This window comes from Leucoraja erinacea, chromosome 1 (assembly GCF_028641065.1).
Source record: "Leucoraja erinacea ecotype New England chromosome 1, Leri_hhj_1, whole genome shotgun sequence".
NCBI classification, from domain to species: Eukaryota; Metazoa; Chordata; class Chondrichthyes; order Rajiformes; family Rajidae; genus Leucoraja; species Leucoraja erinaceus.
This window is the reverse complement of record NC_073377.1, coordinates 72,905,714-72,932,795: the sequence shown is the minus strand read 5'-3', so window position 1 is coordinate 72,932,795 and position 27,082 is coordinate 72,905,714. Positions and strand designations below refer to the sequence as shown.

The 27,082-nt window shown below is 44.1% G+C and overlaps 1 protein-coding gene across 1 annotated transcript; it reads left to right on the top strand.

The window, feature by feature from the left end:
• Positions 1 to 6,210: 6,210 nt before the first annotated feature.
• chrna9a (cholinergic receptor, nicotinic, alpha 9a) lies at positions 6,211 to 26,304 on the top strand. The gene is made up of 5 exons (XM_055637330.1): positions 6,211 to 6,645; positions 7,993 to 8,138; positions 11,210 to 11,364; positions 13,215 to 13,747; positions 22,331 to 26,304. Exons 1-5 carry the CDS (start codon positions 6,579 to 6,581, stop codon positions 22,975 to 22,977), a joined length of 1,548 nt encoding a protein of 515 aa, XP_055493305.1. The 5' UTR covers positions 6,211 to 6,578; the 3' UTR covers positions 22,978 to 26,304.
• The last annotated feature ends 778 nt before the right edge of the window (positions 26,305 to 27,082 follow it).

The window sequence follows — 27,082 nt, the reverse complement described above, 5'->3', positions numbered from 1 at the left end:
AGCCTCCGAGCCCCAGGAGTCGAGTCGCAGCAGCGAGTCACCACCGCTCCCCACGTTCCGAGGCCGGCCAGCCCCACGATGGTGAGTAGTCCGCAGCTCCGCAGTCTCCCGAGCCCCCGGGTCGTTCAGGCTGGAGGCCGCTCCACGGTGCTAGGCCCCAATGACAACGGAGACCCGACAGGGAAAAGGTCGGGTCTCCCAGACAGGGAAGAGAATTTAAATAGTTTCCCCTTGCCCCCCCCCCCCCGCCCCCCCCCACATATACACATTTAAAAACACTATTAAAAAACACCGAACACTACATTTAACTAGACAAAAAAATAAAAAAAAAGACAGACAGGCTGTAGGGGCCGCTGCAACGGGTGAGTCGCGCTGCCAAGTTGTCGGGTGTCTGCAGCCCAATTGTTTGCCTCGGCTTGGCTTTTTGGTTGTCGGGTGTCTGCAGCCCAATTGTTTGCCTCGGCTCGGCTTTTAAAATCATTGCAACAGTTGGATGCCTGCCCAAGCATCCATACGGCCCACAATGTCTATACTAGCCCTCTGGAAACCAGTACCTTCGGCCCGCAACACCCATACTAGTGCAACAGACAGCCCCCCCCCCACTGGTGAGCAACATTGGAATTGGTGGAGAGGTGGAATATTGCGTTGGTGACCAGCCCTCCCGTGTGATGCTGGGACCCAACGGGTCCCACTTAGTCTAGTAACTAATAAAATTTAGATTTAGATACCATATAACCATATAACAATGATAGCACGGAAACAGGCCAACTCGGCCTTTCTAGTCCATGCCGAACACTTATTCTCCCCTAGCCCCATATACCCCGAGAACATGGATTGTAAAAAGAACAGTAAAATAGTCAAGACAGTTCAAACAGACTAAAGTGCAGATGTTTCTGTACGAAGTGACCATCCGAAGGAGACAGTCCAGGGGGGGGGGTGGGGGGCACTCAGCAGGGCCGGTTCAGAGCCGCTATAGCTCTGGGAATGAAGCTGTTCCTGAGTCTGGAGGTTCGGGCATAGAAGGCCTTGTAACTTCTGCCAGAGGGAAGTAGTTCGAACAGTCCGTTACAAGGGTGTGAGGAGTCTTTGTGAATGCTGACGGCCTTCCTGAGGCACCATGTGCGGCAGATGCCCTCCGAGGCTGGTAGCTGTGTCCCAATAGTCTTTGACGCTCTGTGGATGACGCGCTGAAGAGCTCTCCTCTCCGCCTCCGTGCAGCTGAGATACCACACAGAGATGTCATACGTTAATATGCTCTCTGTGGTGCAGCGGTAGAAGGTTGTCAGCAGCTGATGGGGCAAACCAGTCTTTTTTAATATCCTCAGGAAGAACAGTCATTGCTGTGCCTTCTTGACCAGCGCAGCGGTGTTGGTGGACCATGTGAGGTCCTCTGAAATGTGAGTGCCCAGAAACTTAAAGCTGGACACTCTCTCCACACTGTCCCCGTAGATGGAGATTGTGGCGTGTTCTCCATTATGGGATCTCCTGAAGTCAATAATCAGCTCCTTGGTCTTGGAGGTGTTTAGTGACAAGTTGTTACGTGAGCACCAGTCCGCCAGGTTCTGCACCTCCGCTCTGTAGTTTGTTTCATCACCGTTGGTGATCAACCCAATCACCGTTGTGTCATCTGCAAACTTGACGATGGTGTTGGTGTCATATGCAGGAACACAGTCGTGTGTGAAGAGGGCGTAGAGCATGGGGCTCAGCACACAGCCCTGTGGTGTGACGGTGCTCAGGGTGATAGTGGAGGACAGGTGCGGGCCCAGTCTCACTGCCTGCGGTCGCTCCGTCAGAAAATTCGGGATCCAATCGCATATCGGCGAGCTGAGGCCCAGCTGGTGGAGTTTGGTGGTGAGCTTGGTGGGGATGACCGTATTGTAGGCAGAGCTATAGTCAATGAAGAGCATCCTCACGTACGTGCCCTGTCTATCCAGGTGAGTCAGGACAGTGTGAAGAGCCAGAGAGATGGCATCCTCTGTGGATCTATTTGCCCTGTATGCAAATTGATGAGAGTCCAGTGAGGCAGGGATGCTGGATTTGATGTGGGAGAGGACCAGCTTTTCGAAGCACTTCATTGGTATTGGAGTTAAGGCAACCGGGCGGTAGTCATTCAGGTTGGTGACTTTAGACTTTTTCAGCACCGGCACTATGGTAGCTGTTTTCAGATGCAGATGCTGAGAAGTGTCTTCAGCTCTGGCTGAACAATTTCTAATCTTATGATGTGGACTTGATAAAAAGTCAAATCGCCAAGTCCGGTTTATTGCCATATGTACAAGTACGGTGAGGTACAGCTCCAATTACAATCTTGCTTGCAACACCATGACAGACACAAAGATAGGACAAGACACAATATCACAAATTATACATAAATTATAGTTAAAAGAAAAAGATATCAAGCAAAAAACAAAATAGAGCAAAACATAATTAGAAAACAAGTCCATGGTGGTCCGTAGTGTTACTCTGCTGCGGTAGGATTAGGGTGTTGCAGGTTGATTCAAGAACCTGAGGTTTGCAGGAAAGTAGTTGTTCCTGAATCTAGTGATGTGTGACTTCAGTGTACATCCTAATCTACGGTTACAGCGAGAAGAGGATAGCCCATATGGTGGGGACCCTTGATGGTAGATGCCACCTTCTTGAGACAGCACCTCATGTTGATGTTATGGATGGTGGGGAGGGGTGTGTCTGTGATGAACTGTGCCAAGTCCACCACTCTCTGAAGACTTTTGCCTACCTATGTATTGGAATCATATGCCATGCCATGATGCAACCGGTCAGCATGTTTTCTACATTTTATCACTTGATGTTTAGAGTACATTGTCAAATCTCTTTAAACTTTGAAGAAGGTAGAGCTGCTGGAGTGCCATCATCTTGATTTTCACCTATGTTCTGGGTCTTGGACAGGTAATCTGAGATGTTAATCACAGGTATTCGAAGCTACTAACCCTCTTCCCCACTAACCTACCAATGAAAACTGGCAATTGGTCTCCAGACTTACCCTGTCTGAAGTCAATGATTAGTTCCTTGGTTTTGTTGATGTTGATGATAGATTGTTGCTGAATATCTCATCACCGCCGGTGATTTGGCCAACAACTGTGGTGTCATTAGCGAATTTGTAGATGGTACAAGACTGCACTTAGCCACATAGTCATGGGTATGAAGAGAGTGGAACAGAAGGTTGAGCACGCAGCCTTGAGGTGTATGTGTTTTTGCTCAGTAAGGAGGAGATATTGTTATTCCTAGTTCAATTCAACCACTCCAATGTGGTTTCAAGTTCCACATTTTACTGACAAAATATCTTTGTCATAGTCATAGAGTGATACAGTGTGGAAACAGGCCCTTCGGCCCAACTTGTTCACACCGGTCAACATGTCCCAGCTACACTAGTCCCATGTGCCTGCATTTGGCCCATATCCCTCCAAACCTGTCCTATCCATGTACCTGTCTAACTGCTTCTTAAACATTGGAATAGTCCCTGCCTCAACTCATTCCATCCACTCACCACCCTTTGTGTGAAAAAATTACCCGATTCCTATTACATCTTTTCCCCTTCACCTTCAATCACGGTCCTCCGGTCCTCGATTCACCTTCTCTGGGCAAGAGACTGTGCATCTACCTGATCTATTCCTCTCATGATTTTATACACCTCTATAAGATCACCCCTCATCCTCCTGTGCTCCAAGGAATAGAGTTCCAGCCTACTCAACCTCTCCCTATAGTTCAGACCATCTAGTCCTGGCAACATCCTTGTAAATCTTCTCTGTACTCTTTCCAGCTTGACAACTTTCTCTTGAAAGATTCCAGGTTCCAGTCAACAAAATAGAGCGAGTACGGAGGAGATTTACTAGAATGTTGCCTGGGTTTCAGCAACTAAGTTACAGAGAAAGGTTGAACAAGTTAGGGCTTTATTCTTTGGAGCACAGAAGGTTAAGGGGGGACTTGATAGAGGTCTTTAAAATGATGAGAGGGATAGACAGAGTTGACGTGGATAAGCTTTTCCCACTGAGAGTTGGGAAGATTCAAACAAGGGGACATGACTTGAGAATTAAGGGACAGAAGTTTAGGGGTAACATGAGGGGGAACTTCTTTACTCAGAGAGTAGTGGCTGTGTGGAATGAGCTTCCAGTGAAGGTGGTGGAGGCAGGTTCGTTTTTATCATTTAAAAATAAATTGGATAGTTATATGGACGGGAAAGGAATGGAAGGTTATGGTCTGAGCACAGGTATATGGGACTAGGGGAGAATACGTGTCCGGCACGGACTAGAAGGGTCGAGATGGCCTGTTCCCGTGCTGTAATTGTTATATGGTTATATGGTTCTCTTGATTTGTTTAATTATATTCCTTGTGTTACTCCCCAGTTCAATCTTTATGAGGAAATTATTTCCTTATTTCCACTTAGCAACTCTGCAAACCAGCTTGACTGATTTTGGGTGTCTTTTAGTTTTGGTTTTGAGTTTTAGAGATACAACATGGAAACAGGCCCTTCGGCCCAGTGAGTCCCTGCTGACCAAAGATCACCTGTACACTATCACACTTTCACATGCTACACCCTAGGGGCAGTTTAGAGAAGCAATTAACCTGTATGTCTTTGGAATGTGAGAGTAAAGCGTAGTACCAAGAGAAAACGCATGCGGTCACATGGAGAACGCACAAACTCCATACAAACAGCACCCATTGTCAGGATCGAACCAGATCTCTGCTGAGAGAAGGCAGCAACTCTACTGCAGTGCCATTGTGTCACCCTGGTATTTGGACTCGCTTGTAAAACAAAAAGATATCAAGCAAAATACAAGATAACATGCAAAACACAATTATAAAACAAGACCATGGTAGAGCAAGTGGTCCATGTATTGTTGTATTCGCTCCATCTGAAGGCAGATCAAGAAGTACCTAGTATGCAGGAAGAGTTGCAGTGTGAGAATTTGTCCTCCAGTAAAACAATTCTACAATGGGGTCTACACCATCACCAATTACATTTTATGACTGACTTTACATCAATTGTTTGCAGGTATCTTTCCTCCAGACATTGCATTATTCTTAAGAAATCAACCCATTCTAAATCAAGAAACATTGCTGGAGTTGTAATCAATAGCGCAGTTTCCTGAGATTCAATAAAAATAGATTGATTGCTTCCTGTTGTTCATTGACCTGAAAGGTTGACTGTTGACATCACATACAAGGGACAGAAGTTTAGGGGTAATATGAGGGGGAACTTCTTTACTCAGAGAGTGGTAACGGTGTGGAATGAGCTTCCAGTGGAAGTGGTGGAGGCAGGTTCATTGGTATCATTTAAAAATAAATTGGATAGGCATATGGATGAGAAGGGAATGGAGGGTTATGGTATGAGTGCAGGCAGGTGGGACTAAGGGAAAAAAAGTTGTTCGGCACGGACTTGTAGGGCCGAGATGGCCTGTTTCCGTGCTGTAATTGTTATATGGTTATACCTAGTTTTTCCAGCATTTACAGCTTGGATTTCAGTTTTTTACAGTATTATCTTTTTAGGTCACCTTTATAAGTGATTTAAACACTTTGCTGATAATTTTGATTTATTTGCTAAATATAACATTTGACGTGGATATTGCTGTATGTTTCATCTCACTCTGCACCAGCCGAATTGTATTACAGTGATGGTGTCTTAAAGGAGTAAACAGACACTGAAAATGTACACCAGCGACCACATCATCCGAGCGAGCCTTTGTATTCATTTGCATTATTCATTGGCTGGAGAATGTTGCTACTTAAATGTTTCTGTTATTGCTTTTCTTCCTGCAGCTCCAAGACCGTTTACTTTAACAGTTCGACGGGTCAAATTTGACCAAAGCAGTCGGTAATTCATCGATGGAATTCACGAAAATAAATATTAAAATATTACAGCCTATTGTTTACAACTACAAGTTAAATAACTATAACACTGCAACTCACCCACCCATTCTTGATATGAATGTAAGAATGTTGTTATTCTGTTAACACTGAGGAATATTATATTCACCATGTGAACTTAAAATGTTTAATCGCCCATTAGATGCAATCGCCATTCACCGCCGCTCATCCGGTGGTGATCTGGGCTCAGCCGCCTGTCACTCACCTGTGCACAGCCCCCTGTCATTCACCTGTTGCAACCCAGACCACAGCCGCCTGTCACTCATCTGTGCACAGCCCCCTGTCGCTCACCTGTTGCAACCCTGACCACAGCCCCCTGTCATTCACCTGTTGCAACCCTGACCGCAGCCCCCTGTCATTCACCTGTTGCAACCCTGACCGCAGCCCCCTGTCATTCACCTGTTGCAACCCTGACCACAGCAACCCTGTGCAGAGCCGCCTGTCATTCACCTGTTGCAACCGTGTGCAGAGCCGCCTGTCGCTCACAGCTCGCCTGGCCGCGGTTGCATCGCATGTAGCAAAGGCCGGCGCTAACCTGATGCACCTCTGCCAGCGTTTCTTCCTCCAACAGACAATATTTGTTGATTATGCCCATCAAATTAAGGACTTTTTCGGTACTATGAAAAGTAATCGGGTTTTTTTCTGATACCATTTTCCTTTTGCAACGTTTATCTTCGTCGTTTTGAGTAGAAAGTTGGAGAATGAAGTTGTCCACCTGCATTTTGATCTACGAATTAATTTTCTTCTTCAATGCATTTTTCATAATGGGTAAGACTGTTACATTCTGGCGATATATTATTTGTGTAACTTTTTTACAGCAACCCAACATAAATATCTAATTCAATTTTCTGGACAACCGTCGTCGTCCAGATTCATTACTTGTCTCAAAACATACAAAATGAATATGTGTATTTTACTACTAAAATATAAATACAACACATTTTATTGGATTGAATGATGTTTTCCCCTCTATGCCTTTATCTTTAACCAGCTCTGTATTTAATTTGGGCATGGTATAGTTTGAAATGTGTTGAAGAATGTAAGTGCAAAGGTGATCTTGAGTCGTGGGATGAGGTGATTTTTTTATTCTTCAAGTGAAGAGTGTTTTATTGTCATGTATCCAAGATAGAACAATGAAATTCTTACTTGCTGCAGTACAACAGAATATGTAAACATAGTACACTGCAAACAATATAATAAACTAGAGGAAAAAAAGTTCAGTGGGTATATATACGCCCGGGACTGAAATATACGTACACATAAAAAACAAACAATAGTAGTACAATAATCGTCTATTGTAGGTCAGAGCTTATTTGAGGTTGTGGTGTTTAATAGTCTGATGGCTGTAGGGAAGAAGCTATTCCTGAACTTGGACATCACAGTTTTCAAGCTCCTGTACCTTCTTCCCGAAGGCAGGAGTGAAATGTGTGGCTAGGGTGATTTGGGTCTCTGATGATGCTGGCTGCCTGTTTAAGGCAGAGACTCCGATAAATCCCTTAGATGGTGGGGAGGTCAGAGCCGGCGATAGACTGGGTGGTGTTCACAACTTTTTGCAGTCATTTCCGCTCACGTGCGTTCAATTTGCCGAACCAGACCATGATTGAAACCAGTCGTTATGCTGTAGAAGTTCAAGAGAATCCTCTCTGACATACCGAATCTCTAATCTTCTCAGGGTTTTGAGTATTTGGAGGTCTCCTCATCAAAGTGCAGTAGAAACCAAGTCTGAATTTTAATGGCAGAGATAGATAAATAAATATTAATGAACAAGAGGTGAAAGTTTACTGCAGATTGGAATAAAAGAATGTGATTGCAATTAGTCAATATTAAGGGGCCCAATGCTCTACTCTTGTGTTTGTGTAGTTGAAGAGTAGCCTAGCTGCTGGGCTGGTGATGCGGAAACAAATTTGAATCTCACAAGAGCAGCTTGGAAATTTACTTTGAATTAATTTGAAATTAAAAGCTAAAGATTATGAAACGTGCTTCATTATAAAAACTAATTTCATTCATTCATGTTCTTCAGGGAAAGAAATCTGCCACCCTAACCAGTTTTGGACAATATATGACAATTAAACCTATGTGGTTGACTAAAAAGGAACTCTATTCATGTTTGAACAGGTGCTGTGTCAGCGAAAGGAAAATATGCGCAAATGCTGTTCAAGAATTTATTTGAAGATTATACCGATGCACTGAGGCCTGTGGAAGATACAGATCTTGCACTAAATGTCACTCTGATAATCACCCTCTCACAAATTAAAGATATGGTAAGAAATGCTTGGATAGCTATTTTTATAAATTCTCTTGAGAAGTAATTCAATCTTTTTTAAGGTACATTTCCGCTGGATTACTTGTCCCTCCATTTGTCCACTCAAGTGGTCACTGTTCACCCGTGAAGCCTGCTAGTAAGTGCCAGTGAATGTTCATTATCAAGAGTATCGCTGTTGCATGGATAACATTTTCCATTCTCTAGCCTAATGGTCTTCTGCACCTGACATTGCATCTCCCCTCTGAGTTAACTGTGAACCTGAGCGTGATTTCCAGATGTTCATACTTGCAATGTGAAAATCCCAAAGCTACTTAATTTATATGGGCTAGTGATGATGAACACTGACAATTGTGGTCTCATTACTCTTAACTACGCTGCAAAATACAGGCCAACAAATGCCCGTGCATGTTTCCTTAATTGGATTTTCAACTGCAATTGAAAAGGATACTTCACTGCTAATTAACTTAATGTCACTATTGGATGATCCAGTAGTTTACAGTATAATGGTAAAATGCTGACAGGGTCCTGTTCCGGACAGTAGAGTAACAAAAGCCTAACGCTGTGGCTGCTGTAAATTAGCAATATCAACAGAAATATTGGAAATGCTCAGCTAATAAGGTAGCATTTATAGTGAAAGAAGCTGAGTTATTCGTAATAGAGCCTGTTGTGGGGTGTAGGTCCCGAAATGAAAGCGAGGAGCCAGGTGTTTCTGGAGGTACCTTTTATCATGTCCTTCCAGGTAGCAGGGAAGTCCACGAGAGAGAAAGATGGCGCCCAAACCCTTGCCTTTAATCCCTCTGGTTAAGGGCCGCCTCTGGACTGAACCATTCCCGTGCCGAGGGGTTTGATAGTTGGGATGACCCGACCCTTGGGAGCCGCCAAAGGACCCCCCCCCCCCCCCAGAATCAGAAGCACGAAATGCACCGGCGGGCGCACAACCCGGCCGGACCGCGTGCGGAAGTCAGCCGACCGAGGGGCTGGCGGAGGCACAGGTGTAGGGACAGGTCGAGGGACCGGCAGGAGGACAGGTGGAGTGACAGGTGGAGGGAGCCGTGAAGGGGGGCGCCCTTGAGGCTGAGGTCGGGCAACCAGCAACGGCTGGTCAATGTCCAGATGTGCCGGCTTCAACCGGTCGATCGACACGGCCTCCGGCCGGCCCCCCCCCCATGTCCAGCACAAAAGTTGTCTGCCCGTGTTCCAGCACCCGGAACGGGCCCTCGTACGGCCTCTGGAGTGGCGTCCGGTGGGCATCACGGCGCAGCAAGACGTATGGGCAGTCCCGGAGTGCTGATGGCGATGCCTTGAGCTGCCGGTGGAACCTCTCAACCAGTCCGTTAGCTCGCGGGTGGTAAGCCGTGGTGTGGTGCAGCTGCAACCCGCTCGCGAAGGCATGCTTTAGGGCTCGGAATGAACTGCGGCCCCCGGCTGCCCTGATGTGCGCCGACGGCACGAACTCCCCAATGGGCAATCCAGTGAGTGGCGACCAGCGCACGTAGCTCCTCTGATGACGAAGGGTAAGTCCCTCTTTGGGAGCACCGGTTGAAACGCATGAACCACGTGCAAGGTGGGTAATGCCAGTCCGGCGGAAGAGGCCCCACAATGTCTATGTGGAGATGGTCGAACCGCCGATGAGGTAGACCAAACTCCTACAAGATACAAGATACATTTAATTGTCATTTGGACCCCTTGAGGTCCAAACGAAATGCCGTTTCTGCAGCCATACATTACAAACAAATAGACCCAAGACACAACATAATTTACACAAACATCGGAAACATTGCTGTGGCCCCCGGCCAAAAAAAACTGTGCGCCGGCACCCCAAAGCGAGCAATCCAGTGTGCGGACAACGCACGAGCGCACGTAGCCGTGTCGCCGAAGGGTATGGCGTCCGGCACCCGCTGAAACGGTCCACCATCGTGAGGAGGTGGGTAATGCCCCGGGACGGCGGAAGAGGCCCCACAATGTCTATGTGGAGTCCCGCAGCCATTCCAAGCCGCGCGGGGCGTTGATGTCCTGGAGAGGCGCACGGACATGGCGCTGGATCTTTGCCGTCTGGCACGGAATGCAGGTGCGAGCCCAGTGGCCAACCTGCTTGCACAGACCGTGCCACATGAACCGAGCGGCCACTAGTGCCGTCGTCGTTCGGATTGATGGGTGAGACAGTCCTTGGACAACCTCATAAACCCTCCGGCGGCAGGTGGCAGGGACGATGGGGCACGGCTGACCGGACGACACATCGCACAGGATCATTGCCCCTCCTGGACCGAGAGGGACATCCTCGAGGTGAAGGCCGGAGATGGCAGTTCGGTAAGCGGGCATCTCACCGTCCGTGAGCTGCGCCTCCGCCAGGGTGGAATTGTCAATTCCGGGCATCACCTCGAACACGGCGTCGATGGCGGGGCGGTGGATGCGTCGTCCACCCGGTTCTCTTTCCCCTTGACGTAGCTGTTGGAGCAGGTGTATTCCAAATGTGCGCCAACTGGCGCTGCAGGGAAGTCCACGAGAGAAAATGATGACACCCAAACCTTTGCCTATAGTCCCTCTGGTTATGGGCCGCCTCTGGACTGAACCATTCCCGTGCCGAGGGGTTTGATAGTTGGGATGGCCCGACCCTTGGGTGCCGCCACACTGTGACCTTTCATCAGAATAGGTAGACAACTGTACATTGCTCCTGGTGTGTGGATGAATGGTAGAATTTGGAGGGAGTTAATGAGAATATGGGCAGAATTTTTAAAAATGAGATTCATTTAGGATTAATATAAATACGTTATCTATCGTCAGAATGGACAGTGGGTGGAATGGTCTATTTCTTGGACTTTATTTCCATGCTTTGTCTGAGAACAAGAAGAATACCAGATAGTGAGGGTTTTTGAAGAAGACTTCTATCCATTGATAGTCCATTGTTGATATTGGCTATTAGGTGTAGACTGTAGTGTTGAACTAGGATTCAGACATTAAGCTAATTAGGAGGAGGGGGGATTCGAAGTGTGATGAAAAATGTAAGTACAATTTGTAGTGGTATTTGATTTGTTAATATGATTTATGAGATAATATTCCCTGTGCTTGTAGGATGAAAGGAACCAAATTCTGACTGCTTACCTGTGGATTCGACAAATTTGGTTTGATGCTTTCCTGAAGTGGGATCGAGACAAATATGATGGACTTGATGCTATTCGAATACCCAGTAGTTCTGTATGGAGGCCTGATATTGTTCTGTATAACAAGTATGTGGATTGCTTTTAGACAGCCATGTTTTGTTAAACATATTTCATTTTTAAGTCATAATTCAGAAGAAAATTAATGAAACAGTTTCCTCATATTTTATAGTGGAAGTTATTTATTAAAGTGCACATGGACGATCTGTGTTTTCACTTGCACGAATAAATTAATCTGTGTTGCAGAAACGTTTAAGTTGTCAAAAGGTTCACACAGAGAGTGTAATTTTCTTAGTCCTAAGTTTTATGTAAAACTAGAAATTCACATCACTGTGTTGAGATTTGAATGTAAGAGGTATGCCGACAAGCAAGTCAAGAGTGTTTTATTGTCATATGGCCTGAAATGGTAAAATGAAATTCTTACTTGCAGCAGTTCAACAGGTCTGTGAATATAGCACTCAGTAGCTGCTATAATAAACAATAAAAAGAAGTTCAATAAATTAAAATATATATTGCAAAACGCAAAAACAAAGCCCAAAGTCCAGAGAGCTATCAAGCCAGTTCGCAGTTCAGAGTTTGTATGGAGTTCGTAGTGTTAAATAGTCTGATCGTTGTTCAGAAAATGGACTCTCCTAGTCTGGGTATGGTTCTCTTACATCTCTATTTATATTTCCTACTCCATGTTTGCGTTAGGTGGAACAGGCACAGTTAATTTAAAGCATTACATTCTGGGAAACTGTGGTGACTGATGGGGCTATCCCTTACATGATAACAATGCATGTGGTAGAGATTAACTTACAAAACGTCCTAATATGCTACAGTCATGATGTGTAAGATTTATTTTGCAATATCAGCAAGATGATGCACCATTCATTGATCTGTGTCCAGTTTTGCAGCTCGGCTGAGCAATTGGTGTAAAGTTTCAATAGTTCCCACTGTATTCTATCAGTGAAGCTAACAGATTACACAAAGTCTGGGTAATAATTCAAATTTAACAGGGGCATGCAGTTAAAATCTGTTAAATATCTCTGCTCTTTTGTTTATCCATTGAATCACTGACCTTTCTTCGCAGGTCTCAGTTCATATATAATGATTCATTTTTGCTGATTTAAAGCTATATACTGTATAATGCTTGTGATTCCTGGTTTTATTGTCCCTTCACAAAAGTGTTATCCTTTTTTAACATTGTTCATTTCTTTCTTAGTTTTATCATCCTTTTGAGACCTATGTGACAGCTTCTTCAATCTCAGTTAGTTTTCAAACTTTTTAATCCATAATAATACTGTGCATGAAAATTATAAAAACTGCAGCTGCTAGAAATCCAAAATTAGCTTCAAATTTGTTTTGTATAACTGCATGTTTCTCAAACCATACGGCCATTTGTTGATCCGTGTTCTGTTTGCCATTCCACTTACTACTAAAATCTCCTTTATTGCAGTCTGCCATCTATTTAGGTATTAACTTTGTCCACTTTCTATTTGAATTTTTAATTTTTAACCTTTTGTCATTACTGTTCCAGATTAACTTGCCCACATTTTACTCACTGAGCTGCTAATTTCATCTCCCTTCACACAGCCTCTTGCTGTGGAGGCATATCGGTTCATTGAGAGTTGCATTCGCTATTAGAAATTTCATTCCCTCTGCGTCAATGCTCAAGTCATTAATATCAAGAACAATTCTTACCATCATCAATACTACCATTACTCCACAATGTACCAATTTTATCACCTAAAAATACGGGACTGCAGATTTCTTCTTGTACCTATTCTATATCGTGAGATAATTGCTCCGAATTTCTCCAATGTATTTGATAAATTATATGCCATTTTTGATTTTAAACCACTCAATAATGACATTGTTACATTGGTCGATGGCCTTTTTTGTAACCAATTGTAAATTCTGTTGGTAACTTATTTTAGAGCTGATGATGAATCTTCTGACTCCATGGAAACAAATGTGGTCTTAAGATACGATGGGCAGATTATGTGGGATTCACCAGCCATTACCAAGAGCTCGTGTGTCGTTGATGTGGCGTATTTCCCATTTGATGATCAGAGATGCAACCTTACTTTTGGTTCATGGACCTACAATGGAAACCAGGTTGACATCACAAATGGACTTGATAGTGGAGACCTGTCTGATTTTGTGGAGAATGTCGAATGGGAAGTACATGGAATGCCAGCAACAAAAAATGTGATAACATATGGATGTTGTTCAGATCCATACCCAGATGTCACTTACACCTTAATTCTCAAAAGGAGATCTTCCTTTTACATTTTTAACTTGTTGATCCCATGTGTAATGATCTCGTTCCTAGCCCCATTAGGATTTTATCTACCTGCTGACTCTGGAGAGAAGGTGTCACTTGGTGTGACTGTACTGCTGGCATTGACTGTGTTTCAGCTGATGGTTGCAGAAAGCATGCCTCCATCTGAAAGTGTTCCACTAATTGGTAAGTGACTCTTCTGGAGTATTATTAATATTCTCAGTAAAAAGCTCTGCCAAGAGTGATCGCTAAAAGGAGCCTGTGCATATATTATGCAGTTTCCATAAATAAATGCATTATCTCTCAGATCAAAGCAGGTTTGAAAGATAACTATGGCTGTTTACAGTTTGGAATTCATCTTTTAAGTGAAGCTAGTATATGTGGAATAATTGATTTTGTTTATAGGATACATTTTGTAGAATCTGCAGATAATTAGTTACATCTACCTGAACAGTGCTTATAGTAGGTTCTGTTCTTAGGGCCCCATATGCTGTACTTTGGCAGAAATATTATCTTTGCAGGTAAGTTCCAAATACTCTGCCAGTCACAATAATGGAACAAACTGAAACTATGATGAGATTAACCAAATTTTAAGATAAATGTTTCTATTTTACACTTCTTTCAGTGAAATGGATTGTTTTCACTTTAATTGTCTAGATTTTACTCGGAGAGAGGAGAGATTGTTTCACTAAACACTTATGGTAGGTCTGCCAAGGCCAGCAGGATCTCCTGGTTGCTATCCTTTTTAATTCTCTTCTCATTCCAATACTGACCTTTATGTGTTGGGCTTCCTGCATTACCAAAGCAAAGCTATATGGAAACTGAAGGAACAACACCTAATATTCCACTTGTGTAGCTTATAATAAACTAATGGTATGAACATTGAATTCTCTAATTTTAGGTAACTCCATAACCTCTCCCTTCTTCCCCCACATAAACCTCCCCACTTTTTCAGGAGTAGCCACAACAACATGCTGAATAACGGCAACATAACCTCCCAATATTTAGCCTCAACCTTTGGCGATTAAGGTCAAATATGCCACTTGCCTTCTTAACTATTTGTTGGACCTGCCTGCTGACGAGAACACCTAGATCCTACAGACTTGATCACTTTCATCATCTCTCCATTTAGATAACGCTTTTTGATTCCTCTTACCAAAGTACATGACTTCTCACATCTCCACATTAAATTCCCTTTGTCTGGTTTTCATCCACTCACTCAAGCTATCTATATCTCATGAGAGAATCACACTGTCATCAGAATATACCCTTCCATCTCTCTCCGTATTCAAGATTCAAGAGAGTTTATTGTCATGTGTCCCTGATAGGACAATGAAATTCTTGCTTTGCTTCAGCACAACAGAACATAGTAGGCGTGACTACAAAACAGATCAATGTGTCCATATACCATTATATAAATATATACACACATGATTAAAAAAAACTGATAAAGTGCAAATAACAGGTAATGGGCTATTAATGTTCAGAGTTTTATCCGAGCCAAGTTTAATAGCCTGATGGTTGTGGGGAAGTAGCTATTCCTGAACCTGGTCTTTGCAGTCTTCAGGCTCCTGTACCTTCTACCTGAAGGTAGCAGGGAGATGAGTGTGTGGCCAGGATGGTGTGGGTCTTTGATGATACTGCCAGCCTTTTTGAGGCAACGACTGCGATAGATCCCCTCGATGGAAGGGAGGTCAGAGCCGATGATGGACTGGGCAGTGTTTACTACTTTTTGTAGTCTTTTCCTCTCCAGGGCACTCAAGTTGCCGAACCAAGCCACGATGCAACCGGTCAGCTTGCTCTCTACTGTGCACCTGTAGACGTTAGAGAGAGTCCTCCTTGACAAACCGACTCTCCACAATCTGCTCAGGAAGTAGAGGCGCTGGTGTGCTTTCTTAATAATTGCATCAGTGTTCTTTGCATCTTGGATTGACTAACTAACAGTGTAGTATGTAAAACGGAGTTGCATTGTGAGGAATGTTTATTTCAAGCAATGTACTTTGGTTGCTCAATATGTTTTATTCAAAATTGATGGCTTTGCTTTGAGACAAACCACATCCTTCCAACAGTATTTTGGCGAACACATACTTGGCCTCAAACTATCGACGCAATGCAAAACGTTCATCTACAATTTAAATTTTGCTTCATAACCTTAAAAGCACCTGCATTAAAATTATCGAGATATGAATTTATATGGGTGGTGCCTTTCTACAGAACACCCAAACATTACTGTTATTATGTGAAACACATTGTAGCCAGTTTGTATGCAGCAAGTTTCTTTATGTTGCAATATAGTAGCGACAGATACTGGATACTGGACTGGTCACATTGTATCAATGAATTTCTGATTGAGAGTTTAAATGTTAAACACTGGAGCAAATCAGCGGGTCAGGCAGCATCTCTGGAGTAAATAGATAGGTGAGGTTTTGAGTCCTGACATCTGGATCTTCCGGTTGCTAACCATTTTAACTACTGTTCCCAATCCCAGACAGACCTTTCCGTCCTGGGACTCCTCCATTGCCAGAGTGATGCCACACACAAATTGAAGGAACAACACCAATTTCTCTTGGATAGTTTACAACCCATGGTGTGAACGTTGAATTCTCTAATTTTAGGTAGCTTCTTCAAACATGTCCCTCCCCTCCTTCTTCTCCCTACTTGCCTCCCTTCCTGCACTAAAAGTCGGGTAACCAGTTCCAGAGTTTGCAATGATGTATCCCACTTGGTGGATATTCTTAAGGGCCTGTCCCACTGTACGAGCTAATTCAAGAGTTATCCCGAGTTTCCCCTGATTCGAACTCGGAGAATTACGGTAATAGCCGCTCGTAGGTACTCGGGGCTCTCGTGGACAATTTTCAAAATGTTGAAAAACCTTCACGAGCTTATCACGTATCCCGAGTACCTGCCGTTAGCGTTACGAGCCACTAAGAGACGTCCCCGAGCTCCGATGTACCTGCTACGTACATTCTATGTGCTTACCACGAGTTTTATTTTTTTACCTCGTACATTGGGACAGGCACTTTATCGGGGATTCTCCCAGTCAGGTATTCTAGCTGGCTCTGATATGTCCTGGTCTTTTCATCCCCACCCTCCCCTCCACTCAGTCTAAAGAAGGGTCCCGAACCAAAACATCACCTGTCCAGTTTCTCCAGAGATGCTGCCTGACCCGTTGAGTTACTCCAGCATTTTCTGTCTATCTTTGGTATTAACCAGCATCTGCAGGACCTTGTTATTAAAGCTGTTTTTAATTGTGCTTTAGAATAACATTATTATGCTTTTGACTTGAAGCATATTTTAATTTGAATGTTATTACTTTGATGTAAACAATTTTTGCTCTTAGAATATTATTTAATAACTAGATCAAGTGGGACCCGTTGGGTCCCTGTCACACTGGTTTGATCCCTCAATGCAATATTCCACCACTCACACATAGCCCCCAACTGCACAGGCGCAACTCATTTACCCTCATCCCTTGCACTACATCCCCCTCATCTTCACCCTCCCTCTTCTTTCCCCTCTCCTCCTCCCCTCCCCAATCCCTCCCTTACCTCTCTCTCACTCTCCTTTCCCCCACCCTTAGCCACTCCCTCCCTCCATAACTCCTCTCCCCTCCTATCCATCTATCCCCTAACTCCTCACCTCCCCCCCCCCCACTCCCTACCTCCCCCACTGCCCTCCTCTCCCTCTGTTCCCCCTCCTCCCCCACTCTCCCTCCTCACCTCCCTTTCCTCCTATCCTCCCCAATCCCTCACTCACCTCTCCATTTCTCCTACCCACAGTCACTCCCTCCCTCTATAACTCCTCTCCTCTCCATACTCCCCTCCTCTCTCCCCTCCCACTCTCCCTCCCCAGGATCTCGAGGTTGCCAATCCTCTCCCTTCTTGCGTGCCCCGGAGGAGCATCAGCCGACGGCCCGGATCCTCGGCATGTGGCCGGGGAGGGGGTGAGAGCTCGGAGAAAAGACGGGGGAAGAGCCATGGGGGAGAGGGGGGTATCACGGGTGAGGCACAAGAGCCAGCGAGGTGGACCAGAGGGCAAGGGGCTGGAGCTGCGGGACGTTGTGATGGCAGTGCGCTTGGACTCACAGCAGGCACTGGACGCTCTCCTCCGCCAGGATCAGATTCTCCGCTTTCCATTTGGCGACATATCCCGGGCCGGGCCACTTCCGTTCCCTCCACAAATTGTGTCCGGTTGGAGATGTCCATCGGCCAACCTCAGCTGCAGTAAAGACATGATGGCGCAGGAAGAGGTGGACCGTCCCGCGGAGTGACAGGAGAATCTGAGCGGCGTTGACTGGCAGGAGAGGAGATCGATCTGCGCACACGCGGTTTTAAAGATTTTTAAACCTAACTAACTTTTACAATGGACCACCAATTGGAACAAAACTTGGTGCACTCACAGCACAGGAGAACGGTGAGTGAGCTGGCAAAATATCGTAGCCCTATTGTGTACCGTTTTTGCACAAATAGAAAAACCTCGCAAACTGGAAGAGCACAAGATCAGAGTTTTAGTTATGTATAGATTATCACTATTGCATCAGGAACCAAGCATTTAAATAACTGTTTAATGAAGAAAGTTCCTTTACATCTTAAATAAACATCCCCATTTACCAATTGGGTCATAAGATTATTTTACTTTCCTGCATTTCAAATGTCACAGTTTAATATCTCCCATGTACTAATTTTAGCGCACTTATTTAGATTTTAGATGTCTTATTTATTTTAGCAAGACTCTTATCAGCTTTGTACCGAGGGATCTTGGAGTCCAAGTTGATATCTCCCTGAAAGTTACGCCACAAGTGGATAGAGTGGTAACAAAAGTGTGCTTGCCTTCAAAGGTGGGGATATTGTGTGTAAGAATCAAGGGCCTGTCTCACTTATGTGATTTTTTCGGTGACTTGCTGGCACCCGTCATAGTTGCAGCAGGTTGTTGAAAATGTTTAACATGTTAAAAATCCAGCGGCAACCAGAAAAGCGTACGACTCTTTGGGCGACTACTCATCACCAAACACGTCGCGTAAGTGGGACAGGCCCCTCAGGAAGTCACGTTGAGCTTTACAGGACTTAGGTTAGGCGCCAGAGTATTGTGTGCAGTTCTGGTTGCCCATTACAGGAGGGACATGAAGGCTTTGGAGATGGAGCAGAAGAGGATTATCAAAATGCTGTTTGTGTTAGAGGGTAACAACATGTTGGAGAAACTTGCACTGTTTTATCGGAAGCATCAGGGTCTGAGGGTAGTTTGATAGAAGGATATAAAATTAGGAGAGGTGTAAATAAGGTGGACTGTCAGAATCTTTTTTCCAGGGATGAAATATCAAAGACTAGAAGGCATAGTTTTAAGGTGAGAGGAACAAAGTTTAAAAGAGATGTGCGGGGCAAGGTTTTTACTCAGTGGTGAGTGCCTGAAATGCACTGCCAGCGGCGATGGTGGAGGCAGATATGATAGTGGCACTTAACAGGCTTTTAGATAGGCACATGGATATGCAGGTAATGGAGGGATATGGATCACGTGCAGACAGAAGAGATTTGTTTAACCTGACATATTCAGCAGGGACATTGTGGGCTGTAGGACCTAATCCTGTGCTGTATGTTTCTATGTTATGTGTTTTTAATTGCAGTAAATCATGGATTCAAATTGAATAAGCTAAGCAGCATGCTATAAAAAGTGGAGGGAGGAAACTAATGAAAGTCATATTCATTTTAGACCAATCTGTCCTTGCGCACCTTTTGGATCATAACTTGGATTAATTTACTGGTTTTAACAAAGCAAAGGTGCTCCTGGAGAGTTGACAAACCTGAGAAAATAATAGGTCAGATGTTCTAAATCATGTTTAAAAGAGTAGGGTTTCAAGTGAGTTTTCAAGATTGGTTTGGTCTTTAGCCAGACTGAATCTCTAATCATCCAGTCAAGCTTTCTCATAGTTTTGGAGTGATGGAGTAAAGTGTTGGTGAAGTAGAACAGCCTGCATGTGGAAACTAATGGTGGTTTCAAATACAATTGAGGGAAAACAACATGGAAACAGAAATAGAGTGAAGGACAAATATCTTTTGAGGATGTCGGAGATAATGAATGCAGAAGCAGAAAGATAAATCATTGCAAGTGGTAGTGTTTCAATGATGTGAATGGAACCACAAAAATCCCCCACCCGGGTGGATAACTGGGAAGGGGAGGAGGATGTGTGTTCAACCGTAGTAAAGGCCATCATCTAATTAAGAAGAACCTGTGACACCACATGTCATATTCATATTGTAACATTGATGCTGTGCTTTTTGGTATTGCAGCAAGCAAGACTCTTTGGGAAGACCATTTAAATGGATTGTAAAGAACCTAGAACAGTACAGGAATGGGCCTATCGGTCCAGAATGTTTGTGCCGAACATGATGCCAAGTTAAACTGATATCATCTGCCCTCACATTATCTATATCACTCCATGTGGAGTGGCGGCGCCTAACGGCAGGGGCTCGACTACAGTCGTCTGTTTTTTTATGTTTGTCTTGTTAATTGTATGTCTTTGAGTTAGTTTTTATTATTTTTTTTAGCTGTGTATATGTGGGGGGTGGTGGGGGGGAAACCGTTTAAATCTCTTCCCTGTGCGGGGACCGGACTATTCCCTGTCGGGTCTCGGATGTTGTTGGGCCTAACATCGTGGAGCTGGCGGCGACCTCCGGCCGGGACTAACCTGAGGGCTCCAGTTGCAGAGCCTGCGGAACTGAGATCGCGGAGCTGGCCAACTTCGGAGCGGGAAGAGCTGTGGTGGCGTGAGGCTGCGATCCGACTTTTGGAGTTCGGAGGCACTGGCCGCAGACCCGGTGGACGGGAACATCGGGAGCTCGCAGGTCCCTGGTGGGAGACCGCTTTTCCGAGCTCCGCAACGGCGACTTCTCCCGCTGGAATCGCGGGTTTAAGGACATGGAGCCGGGGCCTAACATCGCCCGGCGTGGCTTAAACGGCCCCAGGACTTACCATCGCCCGCCGGGGGCTTTAACATCGGAGCCCCAGTTCGCCTCGACACTGCAGTTGGACTGCTGGACCATGGGAGAAGGAACAAAGGGAAGAGATAAAGACTTTGCCTTCCATCACAGTGAGGAGATGTTGGAGACTCACTGTGATGGATGTTTATGTAAACTATGTTAAGTGTGGGTCTTGGATTGTTTTGTAATGTAAAAAAAAACTGTAGAAATGAAATTTCATTCAAACCTGGGTTTGAATGACAATAAATAGCATTCTATTCTCGGCATATCCTGTGCCTATCTAAAAGCCTCTTAATTGCTACTATCGTAACTGCCTCCACCACCACACCATGCGTCCAATCTTCCACATCATTTTGTGTGAACAAAACCTGCCCCACACATCTCCATTGAACTTTCCCCCTCTCACCTTATAGCTATAGAAACATAGACATAGAAATTAGGTGCAGGAGTAGGCCATTCGGCCCTTCGAGCCTGCACCGCCATTCAATATGATCATGGTTGATCATCCAACTCAGTATCCTGTACCTGCTTTCTCTCCATACCCTCTGATCCCCTTAGCCACAAGGGCCACATCTAACTCCCTCTTAAATATGCCCTGTAGTATTGGACATTTCTACCCTGGGAATAAAGCTCTGACTGTCTACCCCATGTATGCCTCTCATCATTGTATATGGTGTGCAATAAATTGCAATAGTAATATCTCTAATATTTAGAATACTATATATGAAGACAAAAGACACACAGGATGTCAACTTACACATTTTGCTTTCATAATGCTGCTTGACCTCTAGAGTTCTTCCAGCTTTCTATTTTGTTCACTAAGTCAGTAATAAGGATGTGGGCCCACAATTACCTCATGAGTTTCTATCATGAATAATTACCAGAAGGACCAAAACGTATAAGATACAGTCTGAGATGAATGAGATAATGTAGGCTGGGGCATCCTTACAGGTTTTTAGATCCCAGAATACCACGGTTACATTAGGGAAATTATCTAATGTGTGGATAATTGATTACTGTCCAGTATTTGTTGTTGGCAGCGAGTTGTGACATCCTATAAGCAATATATGTGATACTCTGACAAGGTTCTAATGTAAATAAAAGTTGCTCTGATTGTTGGATAATTTCCAAAACTTATCATTTCAATGGACACTTGGACCTGGCATGGGAAAATGGTGGCTTTCAGGAAAATCCAAGACAAAATTCATATCTTTGAGAGAGAGGAAGGAGGAAACTGGCTAGAAAAAGTAGAGCAAATAAACAGCGATAATTGCAGGTTTTTCAGTGAAAAGGAGGCGTGAATGATTTGTGTTTGCAGAATGAGAGAAATGGAGAAAACTAAAGTAACCCCATGGCCCAATGGACAAGTGAGTTGTAATTTTGTTTATTTATGATGTGAGGGAATCATCACCAGCTGTTTAATGTTTGGTTCTCTATTAAATATTGATAACTAATTAATAATTTATGTATGAAGAGCAAACATAAGTAATAACATTCCCTGAGGAATCTATTGAATACATTCACTGTTTTATTTTGGTTTTTGGATAGAATGCATTTCAAACGTTACCACTGATTAACAGGTTAAATGAACAGGTAATAGGTCTGAAGAAGGGCCTCGACCCGACCCATTCCTTCTCTCCAGAGATGCTGCCTGTCCCACTGAGTTATTCCAGCTCTTTGTGTCTACAGGTTAATGAAGGCAACAGGTTAAATGAAAAAAAGTGTCTTTCCTAATCCAGTGCATGACCTTGAAGGAATTTCTTGTGCTCGAATCATTCCAATCTTTGTTTGTTTTCAGGTAAATATTACATAGCAACAATGACAATGATCACCGCCTCCACTGCACTGACGATTTTCATCATGAACATTCACCACTGTGGGCCAGAAGCCAAGCCAGTTCCAAAATGGGCAAAGGTGATCATATTGCAGTACATGTCAAAGATCTTTTTTGTGTACGACATTGGTGAAACCTGCACCATGCCGCGAAAAAAAGAGGAAAAGAACCGTAAACTGCAGACAGATAATTCCAAAGCAAATGTAAAATATAGAAAAGAGAAAGAATTAACAATAAAGGATCGGCATTCTAAACATCACCAATGTGACAACACAGTGGTGAAAGAAGATTCTACACTCTCTGTGATACCAGTGCATCAGTGTCCTGTGTGCAACCACAAAGAAACTAATGGACATTTTGAAGGGAGCATAGGCAATAGTTGTGCAAGTGAAGAGGATCTTAATGTGCCTTCGTGTACTTGTTACTTACAACGAGGCAGGGCGGCAAGAAACATTGAATTTATAGCTGATTGTTTCAGAGAGCAAAAAGCAACCAATGCAAAATCTGCTGAGTGGAAGAAAGTGGCTAAAGTAATGGATCGTTTCTTCATGTGGATATTCTTTGTTATGGTGTTCTTTATGAGCATTTTAATTGTAGGAAAGGCAACATGACTTCATTTTGGCATGCATTATATAATTTGTCTTTGTTTGGTATATTATAATTCCAGTAGTATTGTAGTTTTGTGTTTGGGTGCTAGCGAAATTTGGAAATGGAATAACATAGAAACATAGAAAATAGGTGCAGGAGTAGGCCATTCAGCCCTTCGAGCCTGCACCGTCATTCAATATGATCATGGCTGATCACCCAACTCAGTATCCTGTACCTGCCTTCTCTCCATACCCCCTGATCCCTTTAGCCACAAGGGCCACATCTAACTCCCTCTTAAATATAGCCAATGAACTGGCCTCAACTACCTTCTGTGGCAGAGAATTTCACAGATTCACCACTCTCTGTGTGAAAAAGGTTTTTCTCATCTCGGTCCGAAAAGACTTCCCCCTTATCCTTAAACTGTGACCCCTTGTTCTGGCCATCCCCAACATCGGGAACAATCTTCCTGCATCTAGCCTGTCCAACACCTTAAGAATTTTGTAAGTTTCTATAACATAACCTCTAACTCTTAAATTAATAGGCTTTTTAAGTTTTAAATTATTTCCTGAATCTGCGTTTAGTTCATGTAGAATACATCTACAAACAATTCTCCACCCATTGGGTTTCATGGCTTTCATTCTCTGACCAGGTTATTCGATCTTTAAAGTACTCGGAGGTTTTGACAGCTCTGAGCCCACCGCTTGAAAGGGAATCCACCTCCCTCAGCACACCACATGATCGAGTGTCTAACAACAACTCCTGAAACTCTATAGTCTTCTGCTGGTATTGATCACTCTCCACCCTTTCCTGCCTGCAGCCTGTGTGTCAGGCAATTTTGCCCGCTAGATCTGTCATGGTGGAGGTAGCCCAGAGAATAGATTTGTATAAGACTATTAAGGATAGTGTGTAAATATAGTCTGCCAGACCAGTTCACATTCCAAAACTCATGCAACGCTCTGTGCAGTCGCTTAGGCTGCAGGAGAATGTTTAACCCATTGCATTTGCTGAACAGAAGCAATCCTTCTTGTATTGGGTTCCTTACTTATTTTTGAACGTACGTTTATCATGAATTATTTGGGCAAGTGACGGTGGGTCTGCAAAGACAAGAATGGAAATATTATTTTATTCCTTGGAGGAAGAAGCTCAAGAAGGTTTAGCTGGAGGTTTCCACTGAGTTTACCAGAAGAGTTCAATACAGAAGCTGTTTACTAGCCTGAAGAGAGTAGGAACGGTATGATAAATGACAAATACACGTCGGGTATGACAAATACCTGTCACGTTTGACCTACATCATAGTAATACTCCAATCCCCCCCAATCTAGCACCACATCCATGGTTCCTTCTCGATATAGCCATGATCTCTTGTAAACAAAATATTGAAATATTCATGTTAAAATATACTTATAGCATTAAAATTACAGCCGATTAGAAACAAAAGTTCCAAAGAGGAATAAAAACATTGTAGAAACCTCACCTTTTTAATTAAGGTTGATGGCCCTTTTCAAATGGTACTCTCTAGATCGTGCTCTGAAGCTGAGGAACAGGATGGGGTGAGTGCAGGGGCAGAACAGTGGTCAGAAGCACCACCTCCTCAGCATCAGTGTGTTCCATTTCTGTGCCGTGTAGTGTTGCAGGCTTGGTAACCTGGAGCATGCTGGCCTGCATGGGAATAGTGCCGAGAGACCAGAAATTCTCTATGCAGTTGCCAACTTGCACAATCCAGCCACTGAGCTGGTGGTGGAGGCAGTTTATTCTGCTAAGGGAAGGAGCAGAGATTTTTATTCTCTCACACTGTTAAAACAGAGGTCTTCGACTTTAGTTTAGTTTAGTGACATAGCATGGAAACATGTCATCCATCCCGTTCACACTAGTTCTATGTTATCCCACTTTTGCATCCACTCCCTGCACACTAGAGGCAATTTTAGAGGCCAATTAACCCACAAACCCGCACTTATTTGGGATGTGGGTGGAAACCGGAGGAAACCCACACGGTCACAAGGCCCACATGCAAACTCCACACAAACAGCACCTGAGGTCAAGTTCGAATGAGGTCAGGGTCTCTGGTGCTGTGAGGCAGCAGCTCTAGCAGTTGTGCCACCGTACTGCCCTTGCGCCTTAAGTCACATCAAAATGCTTCAACATTGTAGTGTGAAATATTTGCATGCATAAAGTGGACACGTAATGCAATAACAATGTGAAAGTGGTAGTTTTGAAATAGTGTAGATACGATTCAAAACATAACAGGTGATTCATTTATGAGGCAGACCCATGGATAATAGTACTGCCTCTCAGTCTGAGCAGCTGTTTATTAATTCAGCACTCTCCTTTGCAAAGCATAGTAACATAAATTTATTAGTCTTGCAGAGAGCAAAATCAAACTGAAACAAGAAAATGGAACAGTGACTCATTGTACATATGAGGTTCTGCGTCATTTCTGCATTCCCCCAATGCCAACACTTGTAAGTACAGGCGTGCTACATCAGATCAGATTTACTATCTGCAAATCACTGGAAATTAACTGGGTCAAATCGATAAAGTGAAGAAAATTTAATTTAAAAACAATATGTAAAAACAAAGAAATCTGCTGTAAGCCTCAGTTCCATCTTCAAATTTTTCTGCTTTGCAAATTGGTAATTACATTTTCATAGTTAGATTTTTTTTTGGCATTTTTTTTCCACTATAAAAAGTGCCAAATTAATGATTGATTCTTCACTCTGCTCAAGTGCTGCTTTTTGGAAAGCTGATATAATTTTGATGCTATTAATGTATGGTGCGGCAAGGAGGGTAGGAAAGCTCCGAGATTCTTGCAGATTCCTCAAAGTGCATTCATCATCCAGGTCATCATCCAATAAAAACGTATTTATTTACATCATCTAATTAGACCAAATCAAAAGGAAAAAATATTGATTGAATAGCAAGAATTCTTTAAAGATTCCTTGTATGTCTGGTATCCTTATATCAAACTGCTTTAAATTGATTGATTGATGGAATGAAGTGTAACCATTTTAAAATGTTCTTCACCCTCTGCAATTGCCTCACCTGATGCCATTTCATCAAATAATCTTCTCTTACTAAATCTTTCTGAAGTAAATGTTGTTTTACTGCGCTCTGAAGCTAATTCTTCCAAGGATATCGTGATTTTTTTAAAGCAAAGCACAATTTGTTTATTTCTTGAGTTAGAGTTTAGTTTATTGTCACATTTATCAAGGTACAGTGAAAGCCTTTTGTTGCATGCTAACCAGTCAGACAATATATGATTACAATCAAGCCTTTCACAGTGTACAGCATATATATTCACAACAGCATTTTTCTCAGGTCGACCCTTGAAGAAAAATTTATGGAATAAATTATTATTGTTCCAAACTGTTAACATTAAAATTGAGTTTTAAAAGTAACTAGTCCAACGGGACCCGTTGGGTCCCATCCCCTCAACGCGCGGTTGCGGTGGGTGGGGGGGGGGGGGGGGGGGGCCTTCGATGTCTCACACACACACACATCCACACCACCCCCCCACACACACACTACCCCCCCCTTGACATTATATTAATATTATTAATTTTCTCCTTTTACCCCATTCCCCGCCCTATCCACTCACGCATAACCCCCAACTGTGCAGGCGCAGCGGGGGGGAGGGGGGTAGAGAGGGAGGGGGTAGAAATTGAGGGGTATGTGGGGGGGGGGGGGGGGGGGGGGGTGGCACCACAGGGGAGGTCTGGTACCCGAACGCAATACCCCACCACTCACCCATAGGTCCAAATTTTCACCACTCCCTAGAGGGAAGGGCACAGAGAGGGAGGCGGGGGGGCAGAGAGGGAGAGCCCACTCTCCTCCTCTCCTGCGTCCTCTCCCCCCTCTCCTCTCCCCTCCTCCCCTCTCCTTACCCATCGCCCCACCTCCATTACCCCCTTCACCTCCCCACTCTCCCCCCTCTCCCTCTGCCACGGGGAGGGGGTAGAGGCAGCACCTACCCAGGTCGTAGAGCAGCAGCCTCCCCACCAGGTGTCGGGCCTGAGCGAGGCTGCGGCTGACGTGGACCAGAGCAAGGCCCGGAGCGATCTGAGGACTGTCAAAAGGAGCGGAGGGCCGGCTGATCGTGGCTTCCACGAGGGTGACCTCACCCACTAACGA

What these genes read in the sequence shown, in the direction of transcription:
- chrna9a (XM_055637330.1), top strand. Translation starts at nt 6,579, where the DNA reads ATGAAGTTGTCCACCTGCATTTTGATCTACGAATTAATTTTCTTCTTC. An exon ending in CAATGCATTTTTCATAATGG is followed by an intron (nt 6,646 to 7,992) that starts GTAAGACTGTTA and finishes ATGTTTGAACAG; the next exon opens with GTGCTGTGTCAGCGAAAGGA. An exon ending in GATATTGTTCTGTATAACAA is followed by an intron (nt 11,365 to 13,214) that starts GTATGTGGATTG and finishes AACTTATTTTAG; the next exon opens with AGCTGATGATGAATCTTCTG.